The sequence below is a fragment of the Cyprinodon tularosa genome, unplaced genomic scaffold (assembly GCF_016077235.1).
Source record: "Cyprinodon tularosa strain WSP-4 unplaced genomic scaffold, ASM1607723v1 ctg44, whole genome shotgun sequence".
Taxonomy (NCBI): domain Eukaryota; kingdom Metazoa; phylum Chordata; class Actinopteri; order Cyprinodontiformes; family Cyprinodontidae; genus Cyprinodon; species Cyprinodon tularosa.
The window spans coordinates 3112924-3139880 of record NW_024039163.1 but is presented as its reverse complement, the minus strand read 5'-3'; the positions used below and the strand labels follow the sequence as shown (position 1 = coordinate 3139880).

The window sequence follows — 26957 nt, the reverse complement described above, 5'->3', positions numbered from 1 at the left end:
AACAGTGAGCACTTTATTTTATTTGACAGTCTGTAAATTCTCTTAAGTATTTGATTGTTCAGTGGGACAGGTAATTGTAGATGTATTTATTTCATGTTATTGTCAAAAAGATAATCTACAAGACTTTGTCCGTTTTAATACTCAAAAAAAATATAACGATAGTATTATATGTATTTCTGTACACACATTCCATTTATAAAATGGTTAATTAAATGCTGTGTGCAAATTAGTCTTTTATTTGGTCTTGGCAACAACTCTTATGCCACCAAATGGGTGGCATGCTTACATCTTTCACGCTATAGAAGCGTGCAACTCCATCACGCTGCAACTCCATGGCATTCCTACATAGATATGTCTACTTTATTAAACCAACACTAAGTAACTTTCCAATCTTTATAAAAATATTTTCATAACTTTTGTGGTAGTACATTTACTTACATCTAGTTGAATGACACATCTGTCTGGGCTGTATCACTTTCACCAGCACTAAGCTTCTTTGAGGAGGGTGGCAGTAATGCTGCCACACAAAACAACTTTGAGTGAGAAGACAGCATTATGGCATACATCATTTCTCCCTATCCCCATTCATTGTAAAGACAGAAACTTATCCGACTTTATTTCCCAGGGAGACCGCATATTTGTGCATGTTGTACAGGGTTGATATTCAGGCAATGCAGCACCTTTCTGTTGGGATCTATGTGTGTGTTTACTGTGACATTATTTATGTATTTATCTGTTACAAGGCTCTAAATTTGTCAGGACATCAGTCCCTTATGAATTGGGTGAGGTGGGGGATTGGGGTGACAATGGCGGTGGTGCAGGAATACAGTACAAGACCAAAGTTAAACGTTTCTTATATTTAACATAGTCATACATCGTTTCAGCACAATGGGCTCTATGCAAAACTCTACTACCTCCTGAACTTAAGGCAGCTTTAATCCATTCATTAATGGATGAATGGATTAATCCAGGTGCGTCTGACCATGGTTACTAAGGTCAGGCACACCTGTATTAATCATCCAATAGAAAAGAACAGGAAAAAAGAGAGCTGCTTGAGTTCAGTAAGTGGTAGAGTTGTGCATAGAGCCCATTTGATCCATTACCTCATCACTATTAACCCAAACCTAACCCTAAGCCTTACTACATTTCTGAAACAGAAATGTAGTTCAGTCCAACTGCAGGTGATCGGAAGATCACGATTTTACTACACTACTCCCTGGTTCTCATGGGAAATTATATCTTCCTTCAATCCACCAAAAAGGAAATTTCTTTAGAACTGTTTTAATTTAGACTCTCTTTGTCATTGTGCGTAAGTGACCTTCAGATTGATTGCAGCTGTTTGCCTATGGGTTTGCACCTGTGTTTTATACATGCAAAATGTAGAGCTAAGAACTACATGTGCAGTTTTCATGTATGATTCATCCTATTATGGAAGGTGAAGAATTACTTTTACACTCCGTCCTCACATCATTTTGCACATTATGAGGAGCAAAATTTGTTTTGCATAAAGACAGACCCTCAAACTGTTGGCCTGTTGTTTTGCTAATTTACCGACGCAAACTGTGTGCACCTTGTTAGTTGATCAACTTTGCAGGCCCGTTGTTCTGTGTTGTTCTACATGCTCACAGTTTGTAGATCAGTGTCTTAGTATATATGTAATCTGATGTAAATTCCTTTGTTCATCTCACAGTGGGAAAATGCACTCTCTGCATTTAACCCATCCCCTTGGGGAGCAGTGGGCTGCCACTGTGCAGCGCCCAGGGAGCAGTTTGGGGTTAAGCGTTTTGCTCAGGAACCCAGAGTAGAGGCTGTAGGGATTAAACCGGGTACTTGCAACCTTCTCAGAGCACAAGCACAGTGCACTAACTACTAGGCCAACACTCCCTATGAACTTTAAACTTAAACTCAGGCATTTCAACCAGTGAAAATAGGAAAGGATTGAGCAGTACATTTTCTTTGAGTAGGCCCGACTGATGAAGGGGCATAATATTGTTAGTTTTATCTTTTACTATCATGCTCAGCCCAGTCTTCATGGGAGGTGTATGTTCACAGCTGGGACTTGATAGATGCCTTTGGGAACCCTAGACAGAATCCCAGCAGATATTCTTTCCACAGTAAATTAAGCTTTTGATAATCACTTAATGAACGTGATAAAGCAGCAGCTTCAGCCCACACAGACATTCAAATACCTGTAGGGCTGCTTGTGAAGATTTTTATTCCTTAGAATCTCTCTCATTATCGCTCACATAGGAGTGCAGGTGTCCCAAGCTTCCCTGAGCCATCTAACGTGTTCTCTACAAAGTGCATTATCTGCACTTGTATCTTGCATGTGTTGAGTTTGGGTTATCATTGTGCTGCTCTCCACTTTGCATAATTTCCCCCATGTCTGAGTTAGTGATGACAGGTGTCGAATCCAATCCAGCACAGCTTTACAGCACAGGTAAGCCTCTTCAGCCTCCCTGGCTTATCTCAGTGCTGTCAGCTGTGATATATCATGAGAGATGGGCAGCAACTGACAGAGTTCGTGTTTTCACTGCACTGACTATCAGTTATCAGGTGGTATTTGGTGCATTCCAGCAGTCAACTCCTTATGACAGGCTGCAGTAATTACAGCATAGCTGCTTTATCAGACTGGATCCAGAACTGAAACTTCTACAGATGGGATCATTTAATGGGCAGGGAGGTTTTGACTTTCTGTTGTTTTATTATTTTTTTATCATTATCCCTCTCCCTCTTCTTGGTTGATGCCCATTAATAACACAAGAGAGGATGTGAGGCAGGTATGCTGATGTGGATGGAGGGTGGTGATGTGCTTCGGTGAAATTCTGCTTCTATTTCAGTCAACTGTGGTGCTGAGCTTAGTAAGCATGGTGATTCATAGTTTTGTTATTCAAGCTTTCTGAAGAGTTTCTCTTTATTGGAGCTTTACAAGCTTCTCTAATCGAGGTTTCTTCATTACATCTAAATGAGAGAGAAAAAATGTATTTTATGATAGCGGTGTTTTGTAGAAGGTGATCTTGGCCCTTAGTCCCAGACCTCATTTTAAACTTGCTTCTCAAAGAAGAATTAATGCCATTCAACTTTTTATCTTTTTTATGGTGTTACTTGACCTTTCAGCTCAATAAGCTACACAGAAAAATGTAACTCTTGTATTTTGCCATATCAGTTTCACTGCATTTATATCCATACTTCATAAAGCTTTTCACATTTTCCCCTTTAGAATCGGAAAAAATGATGTGCTTTCATTTGATTGTATGATCGCTGATATGATAAAAGAATGGGGAAAAAAGCAGTGACCACAGTCAAGACCCAGCTAAAGGACAAGACTACTTTAACACCTGTCCAGATTTGTGACCTGTTGGACTTCTGCACATATTTCAAATACACTAAAAACTTTTTCTGAAAGAGACATGGGTGCACTATGGGCTCCTTAGCATCACTTTTATTGGACTATATCAACATGGAAGAGGTGGAGAGCAGAGCACTCAGCACACACAAGGTAACACAACCATCTCACTGCTTCAGATATGTGGATGACACTTGGATCAACTCAGTGGACAGAAACATCAAGATACTAGAGATGATGCCAGGAACAACATGTTGCTCTTTCTGAACTGTGCTCTGCACATCGAGGACAATGGGAGTCTTAAAACCAGTCCTCGAGTTGAGGGAGATGAGGGGGGATGGCTCCCCCTTCTTAAAAGAATCTTAAAAATCATGCCCCTTCTTAAATATTCATCCCCCCATACCATCCCCTGTGACATTTTATCACTGAATATGTAAATTTCTATTAAATATTAACAGTAATGGCAATAATATCGCCCTTTCAACATTTGGCGGGCTGTGTGCTTAGGAGTAGCACACATCCTGCGCTGTTCTGAACAGCATCACGGCCAAGCAGCAAAGACAATGCAATTTGAGGGAATGTGAAAATAAGGAGGGGAGGGAATCTTAGGCAGGTTCCAGGTTCTAAGTTGCCGAGATCCTCCTCCCCTGCTTAGTTTGAGAAATAATATTCTTACAATTATGCAAGTTTCTCTGAATAATCATACCCGTACTCTGTGATTGTGGTATGAATTTCATAAGTCTGGGACAATAAATGTGAAAATAAGGAGGGGAAGGCAGGTTTCAGGTTCTAAGTTTAACAAATAAAGTGTCAGAAATGATCTAGAATGGTGTTGATAGCAAAATCGAGAACTGGCATGGCATCCACTGAGCAGAGAATTTATTCATCGCACACTGACTGCAGGACATTGACTGAAACATGTCTCCATAAGAGTAAAATCCTATTAATTTGAATTTATCTGTCCACCAAAACTAGCAATTTTAAGGCATCCATTTATAAGAAATATGAAAACATTGGGAATATGTTTAAACGTTCCCTTTTCGTTTATATTTCAATCCGTTTTCTCATCAATGGGTTTGAGTTTAGGGCAATGCGCGCCCCCGCGACAGGAGAGGTAATTCTAGGCCCAACAGATAAAACCCAGAGGAGATAATCGAAGCAGGGGTGGATTTAGGAAATTTGGACCCTAGGCAAAGACAGACTTAGACTTAGACTTCTTTATTTGTCATTTTGTATGCAAAATGACAAATAAATTAAAATGAGTGCATACAGAACGAAATTGCGTTGCATACAGCTTATGAACATTGCATTGATATTTCAAATGAGATGGAATACATTTCCGGATTGTTAAACACGAGTTATACAAAAAGTGCAGCAGTGCTCAAAGTGTAAACAGTGCAGTGGATAACAACAGTGTGATATCTTTAATCACATTTTTGGGAGTCAAAATGCATTTTGAGATACCTCAAATGACGTCATCTGATTCATCATTTAAAGTGTCACACATCCAGAATTATAATCACAATTTCAGTTACTTTGAATTAGTCAAAACCATATATTTTTTATATCCCAATTATGAAATATTATATTTTTATTATATACATAATTTTGCATGGCTGCAATGTAGCTGGCTCTTTTTGACAAAATGCCACAATATAGAAAGAACTCAGCAGTATGGGATGTGTGGAGAACACCAACTTTTTGAACTCTAAGATCCATTTCAATTTAATGAGAAGTTTCTTTCATATATTTAAACACTTTTTTTGACAAAATCTTGAATTTTTTTTCAATAGCTTTTTTACTCTGCTCCTCTAATCCCTTCACCAGTGTTTCCAACTCCCCAGCAAGAAAGGCCGCTATTGGCTGTCCTAAAATGCACTATAAGGTGCTAGATAAAGCCTGTCGTCCAATCAGTGGTAAATAGCTTAGTTCGATGGACCTGTTAGAAAAGTTTTAACTAATTCATTGCCAGCAAGTAGTCTAGCTTACATTAAATTAGCCAATAGAAGCAATACTGATTTTTTGATAGTCTACTTTATAAAATAAATACACTAAATTAATATTTGAAAGGTGTTTTATGAGATTTTGTTCCAAATCTTAATAGATTAATTGCCAAAAGATTATCCAAAGTAAAATATAAGAAGTGTCCTACCATGACTATGAAGCTGATCCCAGTTGGAAATTGATCCTTATCTATGTAGGGGCAGTGTTAGTGATACTGCTTTAGTTTAATAGAATATATTAGTTAGACTATGTATACTTCCACAAAAACAACTTTTGTTTTTACAACTCGACTACCGCTTAATACTGAAGTTTACCAGAAACCTACACATACAAACCAATACCGGAATTTTGACTTGCATTATCCACTGGTACATGGTGAAGATTCTCAGTCATTCAGTTCAGTCATTCCAAACAAAGTTAAAAACAAACCCCTGGAGTTTGTTTTCTAAGTTTGAAGACATTTAGCTTCCCATCCAGACAGCTTTCTCAATTCAAAATGTCCGGATTAGCGTTGAGTTCCAGACTTTAAGCTTTGTTATGGCTTAGAAAACATGCAAACTGAACCGAAAACAGGTCCGTTTTTGGCCTGCAAATTAACCTGAAACTGATCCATGCCTCTGAAAAAGGGGAGTTGTTAGGGTTGTTGTTGGCCTGGCTTAACAGGGGCGATGTTTGACCACCTGCATGGCAGTGAGGATGGAGGTCATATTTGGAAGGAATCAACTCTGTTTCGTTTTAGGTGTTTGAGACCTGAAACCTGAGTCCTCCCCCTCTGTTTAAGGTACATAAACTTTCTATCACCGCAACTTACAGGGCTGATGATATTATAAAGAACACAAACAGCATAGGAGCAGCCAGTCACTATAGGCAAGCTTCAGCTGTAGACTGTCAACTCAAGACCAAAAGACAAGCCTTTGATGCCCAAACCATTCTGATTTTTGATAGAGAGGGGAGATGGTTTGAAAGAGGTGTAAAGGAAGCCATCTTTGTTAAAAAGGAAATGTCAACACTGAACAGAGGGGGAGGGTTGAGATTTCAGCTTCCAAGCAGCTATAGTTCACTCCTTGAAATGATTACAAAGTAATTAAATAAGCACTCCCATCATAATGTAATAGCCGAGCACATAACCCAAAACACAGTAAAGAACCCAGAAGAGGAACAGGTGGGTCTTTGACAACTGGCAAAGATTCTTTGATAGGTGAAAACTGATCAAAAGTCCTTTTGCCTCTGGTTTAAACTAGGGTTGTCAAAAGTATCGATACTCAAAAAAGTATCGATACTGAAACGGTGTATCCGGATACAATACTCATTTTCAAAAGTATCGATACAGTGCCACCACCAGTGGCACCTAAACAGTCATTCATCTAAAGTGCAGAATAGAGGAAAATGCACTTTCAGAACACTGTGTGATTGAATAATTCTGTGCACCTTTTAGTTTCAGACTTTTTTTGTAACAGGTGCAGCTGCTGAGAATTATTTTTGTTTCTTAACTGGTTTGGCTAGTGTCATTGTTATGTGTGCAAAGCAAAGCTAAGTAAGGAAAACTTAATTTTAATTTAATAAGTTTTTTATCAAGCTTGGTTAATATTGTGCACAGCATACAACCTCAAAATATTGTGCTTATTGTTTATTGTGTTTATTTATTGTATTTTAATTATTAATCAAAATATTTCTTTTTAAATTTGGAGTTTTTAGTCTTGAGGTATCGAAAATGGTATCGAGTATTTTTCCTTAGTATCGGTATCGAGTTGAAAAGTTTAGTATCGTGACAACCCTAGTTTAAACCTGTTTTCTGGTTGCCATGATCCGGGTGACTGAGAATTTACACAAGCACTTAAATGAAACATTTCCTTTCTTTCCACTTAACAGTTATACTCTGTGTTGTCTCAGTCGTCCACACAAATGTCCAAATAAGACATAGAGTATGGAAACATTCAACAGGTTATGATCAGTACTGAAAAACACTGTAGCTGCTTAGTTAAGATGCTTTGTCATATATCCCCCAGTCTCCTTGATGTCTCAGTGTGTTATTTCAAAAGTGTCCATTCGTCCTCGCTGCAGGAGCTGAGATTGATTATATTTCAGGTGTGTCTGCTGTCCCCTGACCTTTTCCATGTCCCTCAGCTCCTTACATTTCCTCTGCTGCATTATTGTGCTGTTGAGGTCAGCAAAACCTGACTTCCCTCATAATGTGCATAATGTTGAAATTATTACCTTCATCTGTTACATGACAGAAAGTCAATACAGTTAAATTGCCCTCTGGCTTTGTGTGTTTCAGCATGAACCTAACCTGGAGGGACATGCAGCACCTCGTGGTGAGGACATCCCTGCCGGGGCATCTTATCACCGGAGACTGGAAGACCAATGGAGTGGGACGCATTGGTACTGATTATCTTTATTAGTCTAAATAAAGCACAGATTTTATCTTATAGTTGGGGGTTATGTTTGTCCCTCACTGTCGTGTGTGGGTGTGTTCTTGTTCTGTTTTTTTACAAATCCATTCTGTGTCCCAAAAAGTTCTTAATTGTTTGTCACTATCTTAAAAAAAGATAGTTGAATTAATTCTGCAATCTCTTCTTGCAGAGTCAGAGTACTGCAGTCATTATAGACCATCTCAGATTTTAATAGCAGATGTTGTAGGTTTTTTTTTTCTTCTTTTTATGCAGTATTTTACAAATAACCAGCAGCTGTGGCTCAGGAGGTGCAGGCAGGGTTTTAGAAATCAGAAATTTGGCCTTTCGATCCAAAATCCTTCAAATGCGCTATGTCCCTTGGCAACACAAAGGCACCAAATATCCCTCTGAATTTCCTAAGCTTTTATTTTTTCAGCAATGATTTTTAACATTATATGTGAATATAATACCCATCATCACTAGAATGGCAATATATAGAGTTATTTCTAACATTAAAAGACCAAGATAACTGCTGAATCAGCACTTGCTTTTTTTGAAAATGCTCCTTTCTTTTAGCTTTGTGCACAAACAAAACAAAAAGAAAGCATTCTGTCCTTAAAGCCTAAAGTTTTACAGAACTTTTAGAGTGAATCTATGTAGCATTGTTTGTGTTTAGGGGTGGCTCTGGGTCAGTGGGGGTTAAAGTTGTAGGTGTGATTTAGCCTCCTGCTGTAAAATGTCAGTGAGCAATTAAAGGGAATAACGTAAAGTACTGTTAGTGGTCAGTAGAAACTTGTAGAAACTTGCTATATAAATTCAAACAACTAATATGTTCTCATTTTATTTTCATTATTTTGAATCACACTACAGACATAAATATTATTGATTTAATGTTAAAGTAGGAAATGCAACGCTACAGGAAAAGCATGCATAGCTTTTTTATTGTTTTGTTTTTGTTTGTTTTTTAACTAAAATAAAGTTTTTATTACTGACTGAATGATTAAATTCAAGTCTGGGCTTTCAGGGGTTCATTCTACAGGTGCTGGTCATAAAATTAGAATATCATGAAAAAGTAGATTGATTTCAGTAATTCCATTTAAAAAGTGAAACTTGTATATTATATTCATACATTACATACAAACTCATATATTTCAGATGTTTATTTTGTTTAATTTTGATGATTACAAATGACAACAAATGAAAATCTCAAATTCATCATATCAGAAAATTAGAATATTGTGAAAAGGTTCAAAATTGATGGCCCCTGGTGCCACACTCTAATCAGCTAATTAACTCAAACCACCTGCAAAAGCCTTTAAATGGTCTTTCAGTCTAGTTCTATAGGCTACACAATCATGGGGAAGACTGCTGACTTGACAGTTGTCCAAAAGACGACCATCGACACCTTGCACAAGGAGGGCAAGACACAAAAGGTCATCGCTAAAGAGGCTGGCTGTTCACAGAGCTCAGTGTCCAAGCACATTAATAGAGAGGCGAAGGGAAGGAAAAGATGTGGTCGAAAAAAGTGTACAAGCAAGAGAGATAACCGCACCCTGGAGAGGATTGTGAAACAAAACCCATTCAAAAATGTGGGGGAGATTCACAAAGAGTGGACTGCAGCTGGAGTGAGTGCTTCAAGAACCACCACACACAGACGTATGAAAGACATGGGTTTCTGCTGTCGCATTCCTTGTGTCAAGCCACTCTTGAACCACAGACAGCGTCAGAAGCGTCTTGCCTGGGCTAAAGAGAAACAGGACTGGACTGCTGGTGAGTGGTCCAAAGTCATGTTCTCTGATGAAAGTAAATTTTGTATTTCCTTTGGAAATCAAGGTCCCAGAGTCTGGAGGAAAAGAAGATAGGCACTTCATCCACGTTGCTTGAAGTCCAGTGTAAAGTTTCCACAGTCAGTGATGGTTTGGGGTGCCATGTCATCTGCTGGTGTTGGTCCATTGTGTTTTCTGAGGTCCAGGGTCAACGCAGCCACATACCAGGAAGTTTTAGAGCACTTCATGCTTCCTGCAGCTGACCAACTTTTTGGAGATGCAGATTTCATTTTCCAACAGGACTTGGCACCTGCACACAGTGCCAAAGCTACCAGTACCTGGTTGAAGGACCATGGTATCCCTGTTCTTAATTGGCCAGCAAACTCTCCTGACCTTAACCCCATAGAAAATCTATGGGGTATTGTGAAGAAGAAGATGCAATACACCAGACCCAACAATTCAGAAGAGCTAAAAGCCACTATTAGAGCAACCTGGGCTATCATAACACCTGAGCAGTGCCACAGACTGATCGACTCCATGCCACGCCGCATTGCTGCAGTAATACAGGCCAAAGGAGGCCCAACTAAATACTGAGTGCTGTACATGCTCATACTTTTCATGTTCATACTTTTCAGTTGGCCAACATTTCTATAAATCCTTTGTTTTTATTGGTCTTCAGTAATATTCTAATTTTCTGATATGATGAATTTGAGATTTTCATTTGTTGTCATTTGTAATCATCAAAATTAAACAAAATAAACATCTGAAATATATGAGTTTGTATGTAATGTATGAATATAATATACAAGTTTCACTTTTTAAATGGAATTACTGAAATCAATCTACTTTTTCATGATATTCTAATTTTATGACCAGCACCTGTAACTCTGAAATATGTTTTAAACTAAACTTATTTAGTCTATTGTAGCTCTTGCTGTGTTTTGTTGGTTTTTATTGCTTTGGAAGATGAGACTTTCTTTTGTTCCAAGTCCTTTGCAGTTTCTAACAAGGTTTCTTCCAGAATTGCTTTGTGTTCATCTACCCATTTGCTCTGCACAGCTTCTCTCCGACTGGTCAGCTGGTGTCCAGAGCAAAGCTGAAATCAAAATGAGACAAATCCTTTTATTCAGTGACCCTCCAGTCTGGGTCTCTCTCTTTTTACGCAGCAGATTTGTTGACTCTCTGGTTCCTTTTAAAAGAAAGGTAGAAATAGCATTTTTTTATAAATGGGATATTTGTCTTGCTTTAAAATGTTTTGTTGGGCCAAATGCCATACAAATGCTGTTGTATGGCCTATGGTGTTTTATATTACCCGAAAGCTTGCCATGCATGTTTGCTTTTACTTACTTACTAACTTCCCTTTGGTAAATCCATCCATAACTTTTCAAGTTATCCTTTGCACAGACAAACAAAAACACAAACTCTCCTAAAAACATAACCTCCTTAGTTCAGGTTAAAAAAAAAAAAAAACAGTGTCAAGCGCCTGTCATTTAATGTTGAAATGAATATTATGAAAAGTTATCAGTATTATCAGCCCTAGAAAGCAATCTCTGGCTCTACATCAAGAGCCTCAGACCATTCGTAGTCTTGTTGAGTTTTTACATGAGATGCTGCAGCCAGATGTTTGAAAGCAGCACATCGATCATGTTGTAATTCTCAATGGTTTCACGATATTGAATCTAAAAAAAATAAATGTGTGCAAGAAACTTAGTTTTAGTCTATCTTCGCCATCTCTCTGGATCTTTCTTTTCTGCAGGGAAATTGTGTAGACTGAACTGTGGTTTACAACCACATTTCTTCTTATTTTCCATGTCTTCAGATGGACTCGCTGTAGCCTTGCAATCTTGTGTTTTCCGCTACCTTTCAAGCCTATAAATGCCGTTAGAGCAATCAAACGTTGCACAGAGCACACTTGTTAGTCTTGCAGACGTCACTTGAGGCTTGAAGCCTTTTAACCAGTCGCTGTAACCCTTTACTTTCACAGTTTGCCACCTGTACTGTCGGCGGGTTTTGCTTTGTAACCAAAGAGTTTCACCTCAGTCGATATTCACAAAATGAGACTCATTATAGGCCAGTAGATCATATACACCAAGAGAGATGACAGACGGGGTTGTTTGCTGTCTTTAGTTAGTATTACATTTTCTCTTTGTTTCTTTCTTTTGGGTCCTTGTCCTGTCAGGCAACCCCATCTTTAAATTGGTTTAGCTTTTGGCCATTCTGCCTCAAATCTGACTATTCAATTGTTAGTATAATGAGGAGCAATGGCCGACATAGGTATGGTGCTGTCACTGCAAAACCAGCACAAATCATATTCAAGATAAGACTTTTAATGCTTGAATTTGGTTTTATAATTTAACATTGCATTGAAGGTTATGGCAAAACTTTGATCTCAGATTTCCAAAAGAAAATTGCTCCAAAATTGTGGTGAATCGTTTGGATGAAATTGTGCAACAATACGTGAGGTGATCTCTCATGGCTGCTCAGTGGAGCAGTGGGTAGTACTGCAGCCTTGCAGCAAGACGGTTCCAAGTTCCATTTGCGGCCCGAGGTCTTTCTGCATGGAGTTTGCATGTTCTCCCTCTGCATGCCTGGGTTCTCTCCGGGTACCCCGGCCCCCTCCCACAGTCCAAAGGCATGACGGTTAGGTTAATTGGTTTCTCTAAAAAATTCTCCTTGTGAGTGTGCATGAATGGTTGTTTCTCCTGTTTGTCTCTGTGTTGCCCTGGATGGCCTGGCAGTCTCTCCAGGATGTACCCAGCTTCTCTCCAGTTGAAAGCTGCAGATAGGCACCAGCACACCTCCCAACCCCAGCTGGGATAAGCGTGACAATAATGGACGGATGATCTCTCATGCTCATAACAGAGGAGGCCCATTCTCCCAGCGGTCTCTTTAAATAAACTATATTTGTTTATTTTGTGAATGACCTCATCCACATTGATGAGCAGCAGTTATTGGCTATTGCTGTACTAGCACTCACCTTTAGGGACCAGACCTGCAAAGTGCATAACTACCAGCTTCTAGAGCTGCTTAAACCTTCTGATGATCAATAATCTAAAGCATTGAATTATTTCCCCATCAAATCTGCTCCTTTCTAAATGTACAGAGAAGCCCTCTTCAGGATATGTGAGGAAAGAGGCTCCAAAGGTGCTTTCATCTCAGAACAGTCGACTTCTTACAGTATGCCAGCCTCAATGGTAGATTTAATGCTCTGCTCCAGCCTGTTCACTTAGTGCTCCTTCATATGCCTTTCCACATTGTGTTGTGATGCCGACGATCAGCTGTCTGGCCATGTCTTTAGAGCGAGGTGATATGTTTGTTTACTTTGCCTGTTATTCTCCTACCAGAGGCTGTCATTTAGATGCATGCACCCTTTAGGGAGCTGAGATGAAAGGGAAATGTTAGGATGTCTCCTGGAAGACCTTTGAATTTATTATGATTTTAAAAGGAACATGAAATAATTATATTATTGGAGGCTGCAGAAAGGGAAAGTAGCTGGATTGTGCTGTTTAACATCACTTGGTTTTTTTAAGAAAAGATTTTAGAGAGATTCGTCTGAGGTTAAGGCTCACCTATTGTGTTACTGAGAAGAATTTTTTTCTGGTTTTGTCAAAATGCCATCATCCCCACATAACTCTGGTGCTTTTTGTTTGTTTGTTTTTTTCTCCTCAGTGAGTCATTCTTACGGCTATGGTCTGCTAGATGCAGGTGCTATGGTGAGTTTGGCAAACAACTGGACGTCAGTGGGACCTCAGCACCAGTGTGTTATCACCATGCTCACAGAACCAAGGTTAGAAGAGTGATTTTAAACTCTGCGGCTGTGGGGGCGGGTATGTGTGTGCATGCTCTAGCTTTTGTTCTGAGGAGCCACTTTAACTTATAGGGCCAGAGCTCCATAATGCAAAGTGCAGTTTTTTTTTAATGCAACGGTAGGTTCTGAAGAGGCTTTCTGTTCAAATAATGCAGTCAGTATATTTTGTTTCCAACTAACAGGGTTATTTTAACTATTGCTTTTAATATTACGATGTAGTGTTAGAAAGATATACACCCACATATTTAGGTTAAAGTGAGACTTCCTGTTTGAGCACAAGCTTTGATGTTTTAATTTTACTTCCTACCTACTGATCTGCTTAGAGATCAGGTCAATATACACTAAGAAATGAGGATTACCTGCTGAAAATATTGGCTTCAAGTTTTATTGGAAATAAATTATTTATAAAAATGTTGTCTTGTGCATTAATGGTACTTTTGTTTTGTTTTTTTCATTTTAGTCTTTAAATTGCCAGAATTAGACATTCTTGCAGCTTGATATTTCTGTCTTTTTGGTCATGCAATTTTTGAAAATAAGAAATCAGTTGATATGATAAGTTATGGTGCCATAATGTAATGATAATCATGGTGGGTTGCCATGACCAAAAATGCCAGGGCCATTTAATGGTCCCAGTCCAGCAGTGGGTTGGGGTTAAGTTGTAGAAAATGAGTTGAAGTCAATGCACAATCTGTATAAAGATAGAAAAGTGAAGCTCAGAGGGATTGTACTTATGCAATCCACTCTCTGTCTCCTTATCCCTCTCAGGGTCTTTCTTTCCTGGGGATGTTTAGATTCTTAGCACAGTGTGATCGCCTGTGTCCGTTTTCTGCCACCACACAACATTAACCACTCTCCCATCCGCTCCCCCACCCTGCAGAGACATTGGAAACAAGCTTGTGTTCACCAAGAGGGTGGATGCCTGCTGGGGACGACCAGAGTATGTCCGATCTCTAGAGCACGCTCAAGCTCGCCTCACTCTTTCCCACAACCAGCGAGGAAAATTGGCCATTCATCTCATCAGCCCTCTGGGCACACGTTCCACCCTGCTGTTTCCGAGGTACACAGTTAAACGCGGCTCTTCAGAAGCCAATGCATGACGTAGGGCCTCTATTCTGTGCCACACACCCAATGTATGTGCATGCACTTCTATTCTGGTCATTCTCAGGGAACCCCACCTGTGTTCTCTCACAGCAAAACACACAGAAAGAAATAACAAATACTCTATATCACTTGTTTTCTGTTAAGGCCCAATGACTATTCTTCAGAGGGATTCAATGACTGGGCCTTTATGACCACCCACTCTTGGGATGAGGACCCACAAGGAGAGTGGTCCCTGGAAATTGAGAACGTTGCAGCTAATGAACGTGACTATGGTAAACCACTCATCATCATTAGCCGTTTGGTCAGCTGCCCCCTCTCCAACATCGGACTTGCTGCATGTTTTCACGCTTCATTAAAAATACCCTTTTCAGTTCCTCTTTTCTTCCTTCTCTAATGACACAGTTTGTAATTTTTTTATTTGTTTGCTGCCCAGAAGAGAGACAGGCTCTCAGAAGCCTGTCCGTATCAAAAGTCGACGGTCTCTACAAAAAACAGCTTTTATGATCTAAACTGCTGAGCAGGGTTTTGGTTTCTAGCCTTTGGTCTGATGTTTTTAGCTCAGAAACCAGCTTATGTTTGTGATGTTAACACCTCTGAATTTATCCCGTGGCTCTGTTTACTCAGAGCTGTTGAGACAAATGAAATAGGAGCACTTTCTCTTCCTCTGCAGATGTCGATCCACCTCCTGAGTTGTTTGGCCCCCCTCACTTTAGCTGCTACCTCTGCTTACGCCCCCACATCTTCTCCTCAGCCAGTTCATTCTGTTCTCCCACTGAGAACTGCTAACTTGATATTTACCTCCATCTCCTTTTGAACTCTTCCCTTCTTTGTTTCCCTCTCAGGTGTGTTGAGTCAGTTCACTCTCACCCTGTGGGGCACCGGACCCAGCGTTGTTAACCCCTCGTCCCCCGACTTCCCCCGACCATCCAACAACAGCTGCAAAACATTCGATGCCCAGCAGATCTGTATTGGTGAGAACATTCTGCCTTCCTGGAAAAAATTCAACTGGATTAAATGTTGTTGCAAAAATATTCATACCTTCTTGTGACAAATGTGTGGCTGTCAAAGTTTTTTCAGAGAGAAAAATCTGAGAGGTATACATATGAAGATGACACCCTTTGTTGATGCAGATTGATAAATGTTCAATGAAATACATACAGTATCTTGCAAATATCAGCAAGTGAATAAAAAACACCTATATATAATGTATTCCTACTGTATATCCTGCTGCTTAGTAAAGGACTCAGGTTCTTGGTGTGTGCTAACAGCATCCTGAAGACCAACAAAGGCAACAGGAAGGCCAGGGATTCATTTAGAGAGAAATGTAAGCTTTGGGCAACTATGGTTCTAACAATATTTAGGCAAAATAAAAACTTGTTGGGATGCAACTTGGGTCTAAGCAGACCTGCTATGCAAGTACAGAGATAATCATAGGAGCACCCAAGAGGCCAATCTGACAGGTATAGGAATCTGTCTGTCAGTCGGATCTGATTTAATTGTCTCTTTAAAGTGCCATAAATTGTATTGTGAATTGGTGCTGTCGATAAACTGAATTGAATTAGAGCCACAACAATATTCATCATAATAGGCAACAAATCAATATCAATAGAAATTGGGTCCAGTAGACTGTTCTAAAATTTCAATAAACATCTCCTCCAGAATACAGCATTCTGAGGGATGTAGGCCAACGAACGGATTTTGTCTCTTAACCTCTCAGCCCCGAGCTAATCGAGGTTGGTAGTAGGGATGACCTGATAAACATTGACATTGCTGAATATGAAAAGTTTGTATCCTGATACTATTTCCAGCCAGTTCGATTATCTTTACAAAATATGTCTGCAGTTTTTCAAAATCCATGTACAGTGTAGGTGACACAGCATTAGGGTCAGAGGAGACTGAGTTGAGTTTTTTACCCTATTTGTGGCTAAAAAAACATAGTTTGGACATCACCTTGAAAATGTGATCCCCTCTAGCTGTGGAAAGGATTTAATACATTAACAGGAGTCCATATTGGAAGAAAAGCTATTAGGCAGTGTTGGGAAAGTTCTCTTTCTACGTGAACCAGTTCAAAGTTCAGTTCACACATTTTAAAATGAACTAGTTCAGTTCGTAGTTCATAATTCAAAACCAAAAAATGAACTAGTTCATAGTTCTTTTTTTTTTTTTTTTCATATGTTGCTCAATTACATCATAGCCTACTGTAGAACCACAGACAGCAATTATTTTATCAGTTGTAACTCTGAAACTGTGCGTCAGATTTCATCTTCATATCCAGTTTTGAATCCTTATCCAACCAGGGTTTACATTAGCATTGAGGGGACAGATTTCCCCATTGTTGCTTTAATGCTTTGTTGCTGTCCATTCACTTCACACTAGTAGCAGCTGCAGCTTTCACCCCTACAGTATATTCTCAAAAACATCAGGAAAAATGTGCTGCTTGAATGGTCTTTTTAATGAGTAATTATTAAAAGAAAAATAGGAAAGTAGTCTTTAAGGTGCAAATGTTTTTTTTTTATTTTAATAATTTTTTCCATTTGAAATTCCATTTCAATACATACTAAAAAGGAATCCTGGAATCCTGGAAAATTATACCAGGCAGGTTTAACAAACAAGTTACATGGATAGTAAAACCCTCAAGAACAGGGGTCTTCTATGTTTTCCAGACCAAGGACCCCCAAACTGATGGTGAGATGGAGCAGGGACCCCCTAACTATATATATTGTATGAAATTGTGTCCTATAGTCACTCTATTACAGATGGAGTAATGTAAAGAAATTAATTTCTCCCTGGGATTATTAAAGTTTTTCTGATTCTGATTCCTGGTTGTTGTGAAGGAAACGGTGCCCAGCTTGAAAGAGCTCCTGTGTGTCGCTGAATGTGAGCATTAATGACTGAAAGACATCTTTTGTCTCCATTTATCTGTTTACTACAGTGTGTTGATTTCATGTTAATGAGTATTTAAAGACATTTCAATTAGTGGGGGAAAAAATTGCAGGGGGGGAATATAAAAATATCAACTAACCATGCAGACCCTCATGCAGTACCTCCGTAGACCCCCTAGGGGTCGCGGATCACCTGTTGAAGACCTCGGCTCAAGAAGATTTTACTAACACAAACTGGGGGACCAGGCTGAGGTAGGAATTTAAGGTTACTGAAAGCCGGCGGGCAAACTTGTTGCCATCATCCTCACCGACCACCTGGTCATAAATCTGTTTTAAGTGATCATACTGCTGCTTTGTCGCCTCCACGGTCGCCTCCATGCTGCTGTGGCTTCCACGCTGCATTTTGTTTTGATGACGCACGCGGCTGTAGGCTACGACGCTGGTAGCTGGTGTTGCCAGATTGGGTGTTTTTCCTGCTACATATTAAGGCCTGTTTACGGTGTGATTTAGCCGGGGTTTCGCCTGGAGGGCTCTATAGAAATCTGGCAACCTATTGAACGGAGTTGAACTGAGAGAGCGTGCCGTTCACAGACACCAGAATGAACGAGTTCAAAATAACGTTCACCAGGCAATAATGCAGTACGTTCAGTTCACGTTCGCCCAAAATATGAACGAGTTCATGAACTTTCATTCAATGAACGCGTTCAGGCACAACACTGCTATTAGGGGCGGCTAAAGAAGAGACTTGGTCTGTTTTGAAGTTCACGTTTGAGCAGAACTTTATATCAAACTAAATAAAATAGTTTAGATGGAAGTAACTAAATCTTTTAAAATGGCCTAATCAAAGTCCAGGCATACATCTAGGTAGGTGATGAAAACTGATGCTTGGAGACACTTTCCTCCACTGAGATCGAAGCTTAGGGTTGTTTTGCAGAGATAAATAGACTCTGGGGAGCTGAATACAAGCTAATTTTTTCACACTATAGGTTTAAACTAAACGGTTTGAAGGATGTGATACAGTACTTTGCAATGCACTGCCTGGCTATTGTTTTGGGACATGGCTGTTATGAAACAGGCCTCATGTGTTGGACTTGGTGATGTTTGGAAGTCCAGTGTTCTGAATGCTGATGAGGCATTAACAGCCCTCTATGGGCATGTGTTTATTTGAGCACCATGAATTAGCACGTTGCCATATGTCATACAAGCGTAGGCGTCGTGGAAGGAGCAGGTGAAAATAACACCGTAATAGTGCAAGAGGTGCGTGCTGTCAGCAGTCTCAGCAGAGACGCATAAGGTCAAAAGCGTTTCTCTCTTTTTGTCAGTCAGACTCTTTCTACTTAATCATTCAGATTAAATCTGCTTTCCCTGTTAATCCTTTCATTTACAGACTCCCAGTTTCCTAATTACTTCCCAAAAATGACACCCAGGGCTGTCAGAAATTAAGTTAAATATACAAAACGAAGAGACAAGAGAAATAATCCCCCGCAAGAAGATAATTACACTTTTCTAGAAATTCTAAAAATATACATCTAGATTTATAAAATGAGCAAATCTCATGGGAAGATTACTGAACTCATTCTGTATTAAGACAGATAAAGTTTTCTCTATTTTTTTTTTTATGTGGGGAAATGAGCTTAAATCCAGAACTACTAAAAAAGAAGCCTCCCATAAATGTTTCACACCTACAGTCAACTGTAAGGATGGAAATTACCACAACAACGGGCTAAAGAAAGCTCTGAGGCCCCCACAGCCACACAGGAACACATTCTGCTGCTGCTTCCATGAAATGTTTTCACCTTATCTGAAGAGTGACACCAAGTCACGATATGGACCCAGAGTTGGCAGATGCCAAACCTGATCAGGTTGGAGGCATTAGAGCAGCAGCTCTACACAGAGCTGAATGTAGATAAACCTGTTTGGTTTTTAGCTCTGCTTTTTGTCCCAATTTAGAACATTGTCTTCAGCAGTTTGTAGCTAAATTATAGGAATCTCCAGGTCTTAATTAGCATAAGAAAACCAAACTTCAAATTAAGAAATGTTTGTTTCATGATTGCGTTTTTACTCCAAATTATTAAATATAAAGATGATTTTCTTGGACCCTTTTTTTTAGATTTGATAAGGACAAACTGTTTTCCATTTTCCATTTTGAAATGTAGATTTAATCTGAGTTGGATTAAATTGTTCCTTTTTATTAGTCTGTGGTTCTTAGGTGTTTTCCTAGCAGATAAAGCAGGGACGCTTTTGTTTTTTGTTTTTTTTTTTAAACCACATTTAAAGTAGTTTAGAGTGTTTTTAGGTATAGGATTCTGAAAATCTCTTAAAGTTGTGAAACAGGCTTTTACATGGCCTACAAACCAGAAGCAACTCCAACATCCCACTGCTTATAATTAGTGGGAAATCCAGAACAATTAGGTAAAGTTTTTGTATCCAGATGTTCATAGTGTTTTATAATCTGCAGGAAAAACAAAAATCTGATTCAGTAAAATCCAAGATTTCATAGGAAACCTGCTCACCCCAATTTTGTGCAGAGCAGAAAGGCAGAAACTCAGTGTTCAGTGTCTTTTTTTTATAGCTAGGATGTTAATATATATAAATATATGTATATACTTGCTCTGAAGATGATGTTTTTCATGCAGTGATCCTTTAATATTGCAGATTAAAAGAACAGCTTATCTCAGAAGTTAATTTTACTTAAGTAATGATCATCAAACACAGTAAAAGTACACAGTAAGCTTATAAACCAGATGTTTTAAACAGATGACGTTCTTGTTTTTTTTGTTTTTTTTTTCTCAAAGAGTACAACAATTAGAGGCTAGAGGTTTAAATGAGTCTTCAGACATCGTTAAATTTAAAAAAAAAATAAGTTTACAAAAATTCAAGAAAAAATACAAGCTAATTCCACTGATGTTCTTTTTTTTTTAGCTGAGCTTAGAAATTAGTGAGTTATATATAATTGATTTGATATAACATAGAAAAAAAAACAGCCTAAATACTAACAAAGAAAAAAAAATAGATATTTAAATGTAGTGTATACCCTCTGTAATTATGGTGTGTTCATACTGGATAAAACAATATTAACCATATTTCTTTGCAAGTTGTTTTTTTTTTTTTTTTTTTTTTGTTTAGTTTTTTCCTCCAAGTGAAGATACTTGAACTGAAATGTTCAGTAAACACAGTAGTGCTCAGCCATGTCTGTGGCTGGCCGTAACCTTTCCAAGACCAACGGACAGCCTATTAAATTGTGGAGAAAGAATTTTATGTGCTTGAAGGTAAAAGCAGTGAAACGTAACATAACAATGGACATAAACTCCTGTTTGCAAACCTTTAAAAAAGTGTTGTTGGGTTTGCCTTTCATCTGTTTTCATAGAAATCTGTTATTGGATATAATTAAGTGGTTTTAACAGCACATTTGTTCAACATGTTATTGTTGCTGTTCATAATGTATCTGGTTCAGTTCTGTCTAGCTCCATTATTCCATTCAGTTCTGCTATTATTTTTGTTATATAACGTCATATAACGTTATATAACGCCTCATAACAATTAATTCTCAAAGTATAATCACTTTGGATTGTATTTGTACTTTCTTTGAAACAGACTGCTGGGAACAAACTATATGGTTATAGGTTTAAAGAATGAAAATAAAATGAGAAAAAAAACATCATAAATGAAAATCTTTGGGTGACCTTTAGCAGAGTAGGAAGATAAATTAAATGGAAAGTCGTTGCTTATACAGTTTTTAGCTGTGTATGTTTTATTTTATTTTAATTTATAAAAACAAATCATTATTCAAGATTAACAGAGGTACAATTGCTGATTTTCTTTCCTGTCATCTAACAAAGGAAGAGTTTCAATTTATTCGATTAACTGTAAACACTGGAGCACATTTAGTCTGCTCTACATCACTGATGAATCTCTGTTAAATTACATTAATGTTCCCTCATCAATCCATCTCAGAAATGTTCAGAATCAACCTCAAGAGTGAAAAATTCACCTTTCCAGTCAGCTCTAGTATTATACCAAAATGAAAGTTGACTTTGTCAAAAATCTAGAACTCAACAGGAGCAAAATTACCAATAGAATTGGGAAACAAAAGTCTTAATAATTAATCATTATTCTATCATTGCTGATTAACTTTATAGTAAACAACATAAATACCTTAAAATATATAACAGATTCATTTATAATTGTTCATTTATAATGAGTAAATGAACACTTAAAGGTATAGTAGAGGATGTTCTTTTTCCACAGGATGTGAGCGTGAGACAATGTTCTTTACTGACTATGTTATTATTACCGGTTGTGTTGTGTCACACTTTATTATGTAAAGTCCATGCGGTTCCTGCTGGGTTTAAATGGGGATAATTGCAGGTAATGGGTTGGATCTCAGTTCTGAACTCTACGTTGAGCGGGTGGAGGCAGTTTTGAAAAATCAGACCCGTACAGGATTGGTTTGTGTAACAGGTGCACTGTTGGTTGGGGTTGATTGAACAATGGCAGGCAGTGTTCTTCCCTCAGGGGGCAGGGTGTCTAATCCCTAATTTGGATTACAGTAGAACTGGTTACTGATGAAAACGGCAGCTTAAACTGACTGTTTGGCTGTTCAACAAAGCAGGGCCTTTAACACAGCTAGCTTTAGGGAAAACAATTGTTTTCTCAGTCCAGGAGAGGTCCTGAGTTTACTTCCTAGTTTAACTGGTTAGTTTAGGGTCAATCGACCAATCAGAAGGGTAACCATGGGGATTAGCTCCCAGGCGACTGCTTGGCTCCATTTTTGTTTTGCCAAAATCAATGATCCTTCAACACAGTTGCCTAGGATAATGAGGCCTTACCTTCTAGAATAAAGATATTCCAGGTTATGTCCTCATGTATGTTTTATTGTGTTTACTGGACTCTCTCAGACAGTTTTCCTTAATCTCTGCTCTTTTCCACCTCTACCAGAGTGCAGCCCGGGCTTCTCCCTCTTCCTCCAAGGTTGTGTGAAGTTTTGTCCCCTTGGTTTCACATCAGGCCAACAGCTCCTCAACCTGTCGCTTGAGAACTGGGTGGATCTGTCCTCCGTTCAGGCCTGCTTACCCTGCCATCTCTCCTGCCTCACCTGCTCAGGTGTCGGACCTACAGACTGCCTTTCCTGTCCGCCTCACAGCCACCTGGTCCTCACCTCCTGTCTGCACCAGAACCAGGTCCAGAGGAAATCCCCTCTCCCTGGAGGACTGCAGGTTGTGGAGGCTGAGCCAGAGGTGAAGACGCCAGCAGCTGCTGGAGCAGACAATAACAGCCTACAAGCTGTGAAACCAGGGCTCGCTGCAGCTCCGCCCTCTCAGCTTCCTGTCATCTTGGCAGTTCTCAGCTGTGCCTTCATCCTAGCTGCCTTCGTCGGGGTCTTCTTCTTACTCCAGATGAACTCAGGAGAAGCTTCTTTGGCCTGGAGGACCAAACTGCCCTCTGTGTTTTCAGACACTAGGAGGACTCGACTGGGCTTTGGTTTGGGCTTCCAGCGGGGGCGGGAGAGGAAGGCTCGAATATGCTACAAGGGAATCCCCACTGTGTGGGCTGACGATGACACCACCATCTATGAGTCTGAATCAGACATCGAGGAAGTGGACGGTCACAGTGAGAGGACAGCTTTTATCAGGACGCATAGCTTGATGTAGGTGGATCTGTCGCAGTTGTTGTGGTTTCCTCCCACCGCAGCGTGGAGGGTGTTAGATCTGACTGTGCAGAGGTCAAACATGAAGGATGGAAGAAAAAAAAAAACGCAGGCCTTACTATCCAATCAGCATCACATACTGATGCCATTTCTAGGTTTTTACCGATCCTATTTGCTTAATGATGCTATGATTGTTGTGTTCATTTTGACCTTTCACCTGTAAAGCGTGTTGCATAATATTACACCCGTTTTTCATTTCCTGTCAGGTAAAACCACCAACTTAAATGTATTTAATTTCTGTGATAGACCAACGCATGGTGACTCTTTCTTCCAGGTAGGATCTGGCAAACTTTAAATTGGACTTAATAAAAAATGTTCATTGCCACTCTTCCTTTAGGGCTGGATTTGTGGATTAGACAAATAATATTTGTCCTCCTAAAATATTTAATGACTTTTAAAGCCAATGGTTTCCTATTTATTGTATTTAAAGATTACCAGAGTAAAAACTGCTGAATAAAAATTAGCACTACACTCATTAAAATCTTTATTTTAAATAAATAAAAATAAAAAAACTATTCAAGCCACATACATATTATTTCACTGTCATCCACTATTTTCTAATGGTCTATCATGTAAAATCCAAATGAAACAGGTTCATGTTTGAGGTTGTGACATGAAAAAAGGTGGAAAATTTAAAGGAGTATTGAATACTTTAGCAATGCATTATATGAAGTATTAAGCAAATATTGAACACGTCTGTAACCATTCTCAGTTTAAAGACGTTTGCTGGATATTATTAAGAGGATTGGTATAATGCTCTTGTAAAAAGAGAAAAAATGAAAAGTACAGTTGGAATGAAAGCAGAAGGCAAAGTGTCAAGTGTAATTTCACCTACATTTACACCTACATCTCCCAGAATGCAACGCTGTAATAGGTGTTATATGAACTGTCTCCACAAGCTGAATGTCTGCAAACATCAAAGCACATTTATTTGGGCTGTAATGTCCCACAAACTGCCCTTACATGACTCCTCCAGAACCACATGAGGTATTTCAACCTGATCCTAATCAGTAGGCTGGAGTCTGGGAGGAGTAGTCAAGAGAAAAAAAAAAAAAAATGGATGAAACATTTTAAATCTTGCAGTTCATTACTTCATCAAACCCACATCTGATGAATCCCCCAAATCCAAACCAGGCTTTGATAGTTTTATGTTTTAGATATATTTATTTCCTGACAGTCTGCAGAGCTCGAAGTTAGGAGGTTTGCATGCTATTCATTAATAGTTGGAAAACTTTAATTTGAAGATCTCTGCAGCACCGTGGGACGCCATAATAATGCATCCCGCAGGCTGTTCTAGCAGGAAACTGTGGAGGATGTTCAGCCCCCATTCCAGCTACAGTAAGGAGACATATCTGATGTATCACTCAGAGAAATGTACTGATGTACTTTTTTCTCCTATTTTAATGACTCTATGAAATCAGTTAGCCAAAGGCTGCTTGGTCGACCTTTGGCAGCCTTGTCCCAGTTGGTTGCTGCTGGTAGAGAAAAAAATATGATCATTTTCTTCTCATTTTCCCCACAGAGTGCAGTATATTGATTTCAGAGGCTGCTCTCCCAGAACATTTTCATCAAGGTGAAGTTCCCTCCCCGTCTATTGTCAGCTCCATACATTAAAAAGGCATCCACCAGCTTTATTTCCCATCTGTGTAGACTGGGCTCTACACAGGCTGAATCAAAGCCTTTGGATTTAAAGGTTGGAATAATTGCAGTTACTGAAAAAATTGGATATCTTGTATTTCTTTTTCTATGTTTGTTTTATAGCTCTTTTTTTTATTCAACTGATAACGAATGTTTAAAGTTCTGGAGATGAGTTTCATGCTGGATTAAAAAGACTTGGCTGTTGCACCAGTGTGACTTGTTTTTGTTTTCACTGCCAGCTTTTAAAACTTTTAAGGGTTTCAGGCGGCTGTAATTTATCCCTGGATGCGCCGAGCGCCACACCAGAGAGCAGATGGTTCATCACTTCTTTATTGCCATACGTCACCGTTTCAAATGTGTTTCCTTCACTCGGAGCGTCGGGCTTTATCCGGACGCCAGCATTCTGTCTGTTGCACGTATCGAGTCGCAGTAAGCAGCACTGCCAAAACGCCTTTGAGAATCTGTTTTCCACAGCTCCAAACGAGGAGGAATTTCCTGCTTGAAATGAATTGAAGTGTGTTCAAAATAGGAGCAGTTTGAACATCATAAACCAGCTTGATCACTGTGCCTGGCAGATATTGTATTTCTACACAATAGATAAATTAACAGAAGGTGTGAATAGAAAACTTAAAAGGCCTTCAACTTAAACATGCATGCTGTATTTATTTCAAAGAGGTTTGATCAGAGTTGATCAGGAAAACATATTTTGATTTTTTTTTTTTTTTTCATTTTATGAAGCTGAAAGTCTGAGATAAGAAATCTTTTAATATCCATGCTTTTTGTCATTTTGCTTTTATAGTAAGTAGGATTACAAATAGCCAATAATGACATGGATGGACAGTAATCTGAATTTAATTATACTCTACTAAGAAAGAGTGACTCCAATCCTGCTTTGTGAAAAACTGATGGAAACTGAGTTGGCCTCTAAATTAAATTCTTTGGGCTTTGATGTTTTGGCCCATATGGTTAAAAAAAAATGGACACCAGTGGTTCAAGATCACAGCACAGTCGAACACAGAAACATACCATCCTTGATGCTGGTGCAAAATCCTAACTTGCACAAACTAATTAACTTCAAATTTCACTTGGACCAAAAATATAACCTTCTAACTCAGCTGCTATCTGGGTTAGAAGGATGTATTTTTGGTACAAGTTAAATTTTTGTGAAAGTGCTACTAATAATAACAGAGAACATTGTGCAAAAATAGAACAGGATTCCAGCCTTTGACTTCTCTCCAGTGAACGTCCTGGAAGGGAACACCTGTTCAGAGCTTGGTCCAGGTGTGGTCATTATAGTCCAGTGATCTTTAAGCATTTTTTTGCTAAAACAGTAGTTTTCTGTGAAAAGAAAAGTTTCCTTGAAGAGATTTTCCTTCTATGGAGTTAATTAATGCTTATGATTTGCAACAAAGCAAATAAGAATTTCAAACTTTACTCATCCTTTTCAAAGACACTTATTTTGTAATCAGTTGTTTGTGCTTGATGTAAAAAAAAATAAGTTTTTATTTATCAGCTGAGTTGCTCCCTCATCTGCAAAGGTGCAGCTAACTGAATGCATGGGTAAAAGTGTATCCATTCTGTGCTCCATAATTAGATCTGCTGGGAGAGCTCTCCAAAAAAGGATCTGGCTTCCCTTTATAAATTCTGTATTTGGAAGCACTTCACCTCCTCATTGACACGACCATTAACCATTTCTGCGGGCTGTGTAGTGATTCAGACTAATCACCAGCTATAATGCACTGCAAACTATTGTTTGGCAACATGAAATATTATGTTAATTAATACAGCAAGAACAAATCAGGAGCCCATTAGTTGATTTCACATTTAAATCAATTGCGCATCGTTTCAGGCTCATTAAAGGTCACGCGTTGTCTTTCTAGGCTGATGTACTCCAGGAAATGCTGCAGCTCCCAGAGTTTGCAGAATGTTTCTTCAGCCATCACCTCAAAGTCCCTGCTGCCACATCATTTCTCTTGCTTTCCTCTTACAATGCATGAAGAGACATTGGTTTTTATTTGCTACTTTTTGTCACCAAAGGGAGACACCTTTATCTTCACCAAAGGACATGTGAGCTGAACTTTATACTCAGTTCTAGGCGGGTTACTCATTAGTCTTAAGTGCTAAAAGCTGAAGGGTTAGCTCCAACAGAACTGCTTAAACTGACTCAATGTTGCCCCCTAGTGACCAAATTTGCTTATCTGAAGTTATTTTAAGGTTTTCAGTATAAAAATCTTAAACTCAGATATTACCAAAAAAGGATGTAATGTTTACTGAAGGAGTATAATATACAAGTTGTATTTTTTGAATGAAGT

At 38.9% G+C, this 26957-nt stretch overlaps 1 protein-coding gene across 1 annotated transcript in view; it reads left to right on the top strand.

The window, feature by feature from the left end:
* furinb (furin (paired basic amino acid cleaving enzyme) b) overlaps window positions 1-24852 on the top strand; it is a 168986-nt gene extending 144134 nt beyond the window's left edge. Inside the window, exons 11-16 of the mRNA XM_038300063.1 lie at window positions 7629-7732; window positions 13179-13296; window positions 14195-14374; window positions 14563-14690; window positions 15261-15389; window positions 22239-24852. Of these exons, the coding sequence (XP_038155991.1) occupies window positions 7629-7732; window positions 13179-13296; window positions 14195-14374; window positions 14563-14690; window positions 15261-15389; window positions 22239-22951 (1372 nt within the window). The 3' untranslated portion in view covers window positions 22952-24852. The remainder of the gene's footprint in view (window positions 1-7628; window positions 7733-13178; window positions 13297-14194; window positions 14375-14562; window positions 14691-15260; window positions 15390-22238) is intronic.
* Window positions 24853-26957: the final 2105 nt, after the last annotated feature.